The 5,981-nt window shown below is 35.4% G+C and overlaps 2 protein-coding genes across 2 annotated transcripts in view; one reads left to right on the top strand and one right to left on the bottom strand.

The window, feature by feature from the left end:
* Positions 1-3,504, bottom strand: part of LOC106871993 (protein D2) — a 20,351-nt gene extending 16,847 nt beyond the window's left edge. Inside the window, exon 1 of the mRNA XM_014918833.2 lies at positions 3,346-3,504. Coding sequence (XP_014774319.1) covers positions 3,346-3,414 — 69 coding nt within the window. The 5' untranslated portion in view covers positions 3,415-3,504. The remainder of the gene's footprint in view (positions 1-3,345) is intronic.
* Positions 1-5,981, top strand: part of LOC106871845 (AT-rich interactive domain-containing protein 5B) — a 156,648-nt gene that overhangs the window by 144,125 nt on the left and 6,542 nt on the right. The gene's annotated exons all lie outside the window — the stretch shown is intronic.

Genomic DNA, 5,981 nt, shown 5'->3' with positions numbered 1-5,981 from the left:
GTCCCACTGCGTGGCATCTTGGGCAAGTGTCTTCTACTATAGCCTCGGGCCGACCAATGCCTTGTGAGTGGATTTGGTAGACGGAAACTGAAAGAAGCCTGTCGTATATATGTATATATATATGTATGTGTGTATGTGTTTGTATGTCTGTGTTTGTCCCCCCAACATCGCTTGACAACCGATGCTGGTGTGTTTATGTCCCTGTAACTTAGCAGTTCGGCAAAAGAGACCGAAAGAATAAGTACTAGGCTTCCAAAGAATAAGTCCTGGGGTCGATTTGCTCGACTAAAGGCAGTGCTCCAGCATGGCCACAGTCAAAAAGACTGAAACAAGTAAAAGAGTAAAAGAGTAAAGAGTATACATTTATATTATATTATACATATGTGTGTGTGTGTGTGTACTCATAAGTAAACACATAAGTGCAAAACAAGGTGGGGGAAAATAAGTACTTGAATAACAAAGGTTGAGAAAAATACCAGTTTATTGAAGCAGAGAGCCTTACGTCAGCTTTCCATGCTAGCATGTGTTGGACAATTTGACTGAGGACTGGTGCAACTGGATGGCTACACCAGGCTCCCATATATAAAAACTTATTTCGTTCGAGCTGGAAAAACTTCACACTAACCATAACTTTACATAGCCATTCATCAGACAGGAGTGATAATTTAGCCTATGAAACTCTGAGTAGCTACAGTTTGTGGTGATTTTTCAGCTTTAATAAAATAGTCTACATATATATATATATGGGCTGCACACCAAGGCATTTGGCTACTTTAGGAGAGGCGTAGGAGTGGCTGTGTGGTAAGTAGCTTGCTTACCAACCACATGGTTCCAGGTTCAGTCCCACTGCATGGCACTTTGGGCAAGTGTTTTCTACTATAGCCTTGTGTGTGGATTTGGTAGATGGAAACTGAAAGAAGCCCATCGTGCTTGTCCCCACCAACATTGCTTGACAACCGATGTTGGCGTGTTTACGTCCCCATAACTTAGTGGTTTGGCAAGACAAACCAATAGAATAAGTACTAGGCTTACAAAGAATAAGTCCTGGGGTCGATTTACTCGACTAAAAGCGGTGCTCCAGCATGGCCGCAGTCAAATGACTGAAACAAGTAAAAGAATAAAAGAATATATATATATATCATTCATCTTTTATTGTTTACTTTTTCAGTCATTTGACCATGGCCATGTTGGGGCACCATCTTGAATGGTTTTAGTTGAACAAATCAACCCCAGGTTTTTTTTAAACCTGGTACTTATTCTATCACTCTCTTTTTGCTGAATCACTAAGTTACAGGGATTGTAAACACACCAACACTGGTTGTCAAGCTGTGGTGGTGGAGGCAAACACACACACAAGCACACACATTTATATGATGGGCTTCTTTCAGTTTCTCTCTATGAAATCCAGTCCAATGCCATAGCAGAATACACTTGCATAAGGTGGCCACACAGTGAGACTGAACCTGGAACCATACGGCTGGGAAGCAACCTTCTTACCACACAGCCAAGCCTGTCATATAAATAACTCTTCAAAACGCTTAGTTTTAGAATGGTGGCAGCTGATGAAGGAAATGTTTTCTATGTGGCCTGTGTTTTCTGTGCCCTGTTTATGTTCTGTTTTTCGTTTTGTCCACGTTTTTTTGTGACGTCCTGTACCCAAATATGCATCTATATATACATGTAGATGTAGGTATGTACATACATGTACGTATATATGCATATACTCACATATTATTTGTACTATTATATATATGTGTGTGTGTGTGTGTGTGTCCTTGTCCCTGCAAAAGGAGATTGATAGAATAAGTACTAGGCTTACAAAGAATAAGTCCTGGGGCCAATTTCTTTGACTAAGCCCCTTTAAGGCAGTGTTCCAGCATGGCCGCAGTCAAATGACTAAAACAAGTGAAAGAAAAGAATATATGTGTGTGTGTGTGTGTGTGTGTGTGTGTGTGTGTGCATGCGTGTATGCGGAGAGAAATAACTGTCGGCACAGCAAGACTGCTGGTGGGGCAGGGAATCAGTTGAGCCAACAGAAATATAGAGAGTGGGGCAGGATGCTGTAAAGAGCGAAAGGGGAAATGATAGTGCAGGCAGACAAAGTGAGGTGACAAGAAGGTGAATATTTATGTGTCTACGATAGAGTGAATACTTAGAGGAGAAATGTGATAAAATAAGTAATATGGGAAAAGAGAATATGACTATTCTATCATGTTTTTTTTCCCTCTATAATTATTCTCCAGCAATTTGAGGGTGTTTTAGTTGCTATTTATTGCAGGTTGAGTGTCCACATAGAGACTCCCGCCTTGGGAAATTAAGCCTCAAGTTATATTAGAAGCAAGATCAGTGATTCTTTCAAAAAGATATCTTTTTTAGACGTAAAGCCATTCCTTGAAATAGGAAAAGATATAACCAATTACTTGGGTGACAATATAATCACCAGTGTAATGGCATAATTTGCTCTCCATAAATTAGTTACACTTTCCCTGTCTAAAACAAAATATGGTGTTCCAAAAGAATTTGGAAAATGTGAACTAGGGGAATAGATAAAAGAGATTCTTGATAAACTTTACTTCATATTTTGCTGGTTTCTGTCTGAAAGACTTGTGAATTTTGATTAAAATAGACAAATAAACAAATTTTGATAGAAAGATGGCCTTCATTTCTCTGAATCTTGTATGACTTCCATTAAGAAAATTTAGCCAGACAAAAATATAAAATTACTTTGTTGAACTCTAGCTCTATGAATGACTTTCTCATTGCACCCAAAAGTAAAAAGCGTTTGTAATTAGCAAATCAGAAATAGTTTACTATCACTCTACATAATTAAATCTTCCATTTCCCTTTTGTTTTTGTTCTTGTGCCAATTTGGGAATACCTCGAATTTTCTGCATTTGATAATATATGTATTATTATGTATGATCTTTATTTATTTTTTTTTAATACTAAATATGATAAAAATCTAAGATTTTGTTCTTTAAAAATTGAAGCAAAAATATCCACAAATTCATTTGTGCTTGAAAGTAATTCTAAACTAATAAATAATTAATATTGCTAATGAAATAGCTGCAACTCAAAATGCTTTACAAAATTTTAAATGTTAAACAAAAATATGATTTAATAATGAATAGTTTTTAACAAAGCAAAAAAACAAATAAAAAGCTAAAGAAAAAAAAAAGCAGAATACAGATTAAAAATGGTAAAGGCAAAGGAACAAAAGAGAAGGAAAGAATGCTATCGTTTTCTATAGATGAATGATAAAAGTTGGCATTCCACAATCTTCAAATTATTTTTCCTAAATAGCAAACAAAAAAATATATAAGTTGCCAAAAATGTGCCACTTACAGACAGCTGTTTCTGAGGAACTCTGTCAATAATTTTGCCAACAAGGCCATGAACACTGAAAGCTTCCATAATAATAGGAATTTAAGAAATCTTGAACTGATAGATATTTTTGTGTTAGGTGTCCAGATGAGATTTCCTGCTTTTTGATCAGAAACAGTTGATGTCCAGCTTTTTATATCAGGAAAATTTTTATTTTCATTTCTATTCCCATAGAGGTAATGACGTCATTAGTAGACAATTAAATAATGGACTGAAGCCAAAACATATCGTTTGACAAATGATTATCTCTTTAAAGACATGAAATCACAGTAAATTTGTTGTCAATATCAATCAAGATTAATTAGATGATATGTTTGTGATTTTATTTTCCATCAGACTGTAAACTTTGAAACAAGAACTGCGATGTGATTTTGGACAACAATCATATATAAACCGATCAATACAAAACTATGCTATGTCTTTGATAAAACACAGATAAGCAAGAGATGTCTGTTGATGTTTATTTAATTAGTATTTGATAACAATGAAAGAATTACAAATGTAGTAACTACTACAAAATATATTTCTTGAGAAATAAATGAAATTGTCAAATTTTTAGATTTCTTCACCCTGTCTCAAAACTGTTAGCAGCTGAGGAATGCTTAAATTGCTTAATTAGATTGCATTTATTTCTTTATTTTAAACCCTTTCCTAAGTATTTAAGTGCTTAATTGAGTTCGTTGCTTCTCTCTTGTTGCAAACGTAATTTGGTACACTCAATTGTTGTTGTTGTTGTTTTCGATGTTGATGTTATTTTAAATGTTTCTTCAATTATCTTTTGGTTAGGTTAATAGCTTATTTATTCATCAGGATAACACGCTGACAAATGAAACACAAAATAAAATAGAGATGTTAGCCAAATTAACTATGACATCTATGTTGCAAGTGGAAATAGCCAGGTTATGTCACAGTGTAATGTCAGACTGCCATAGCAGTACTTGGAAAGATCAAAATGCCCGACAAACTGATCTGTTTCTCTTTGGCTCAGTGTTTTTTACAGGTGGAGAAAAAAAGCACTTCCAAAGGGATGCTGAAAAGTTCCTGGCTTTGGGTAAAAGAAAGTATAAGAAGGATCAGTCAGTTATGATTTTATTCAACATATTCCCCAGATTCACACACTGCAATTGTCCTTCAGTATTTTTAAGCTCTGTAAAAGAACTGGGAAGGTTTGGCCACCAGCCAGGCCTTTCATGATACCCTCAAAGCCAGGAACTTTCCAGGACCCCTTTGTAGTTACTCTTAGTGGAATAGTTAATAATATTGGTCCTGATACATGACTGATACTTTAATTATTAACCCTGATATGATGAAAACTGAAGTTGGCTTCTGCAGAATTTGAACTCAGAACATACAGAGCCATGATAAATACTTCAAAGCATTTTGTCTGATACTCTTACAATTTCTCAGAGCTTGGAGATCAGGTAGAGTTGCTACTTCTCTGAGTTGAGAGGGCACATTTGACGGATATTTGTCCTCATCTTGTTTGTTGTTAACACATCGTTTCGGCTTCATCACCCTCCAGCCTTCATCAGGTGTCGTGGGGAAATTTCGAACCTAGGTTCTCATTCCTAAGGTATTTTTCGATGTCGTCGTCGTCATCATCATCATCATCATCATCATCATCATCATTATTATTCAGGTCACTGCTTGGGCATATGACGTAGTGGTTAAGAGCGCAGGCTACTAACCCCAAGATTCCAAGTTCAATTCCAGGCAGTGACCTGAATAATAATAATAATAATAATAATAATAATTATAATAATAATAACATCGAAAAATACCTTAGGAATGAGAACCCAGGTTTGAAATTTCCCCAAGACACCCGATGAAGGCTGGAGGGTATATCAGCCGAAACGTTGTGTTAACAACAAACAAGATGAGGACAAATATCCGTCAAATGTAAATAATGTAAATTATATTAGTGGCATCGTAGTTAAAAAGTTTGCTTCTTAATCATGATTCCAAGTTTGTTCACCCTGTGCAGCGTCTCCTACCATTGTAAAGTAAACACAAGCATAGTTGTTGAATGTCAAAAAGTTTGAGTTAATTATGAATTAATTAAAATTACACGCTCTGTGAAGTAAACAATTATTTTCTAAACGACTAAATTTGGCCAAATAATAAAACTTTAATTAACTAAAATTAATTAAATATGAAATGTAATGAGGTATGAGTTTGATCTTCAACAGTTCATGGCAACTCTAGACATGTTTAGAAGCATGGTCTAAGTCAGGCATAGGCAAACTTTTCCAAGAAACAGGCTACAATAGTTCAAGGAATTTTTTATTGGTGTGTCATTCAGAAAGTCCTGCAGGCTGCAGTTTGCCTATAACTGGTCTAAGTGTTACTGCCAGATGTTAGTTTAGTGGAGACAAATGAGGAATTGTTGTGAATGAACTCAAGAGTGCCAACATACAATAAAAGAATAACTGACAATATATATATATATCTATATATATATATATATATACATAATTAAGGGGTCAGCAACAGTTGCTTCACCACATACCGAAGTTCAGAAATAGCAGCTAAAGTGCTGAAACTCCAACAGATAGCATTACTTCTGTGAGTTACAAGTAATGCTATCTGTTGGAGTT

The sequence above is a fragment of the Octopus bimaculoides genome, chromosome 2, assembly GCF_001194135.2.
Source record: "Octopus bimaculoides isolate UCB-OBI-ISO-001 chromosome 2, ASM119413v2, whole genome shotgun sequence".
NCBI classification, from domain to species: Eukaryota; Metazoa; Mollusca; class Cephalopoda; order Octopoda; family Octopodidae; genus Octopus; species Octopus bimaculoides.
The sequence above is the reverse complement of the archived record's forward strand: the minus strand, read 5'-3'. Positions and strand labels throughout refer to the sequence as shown.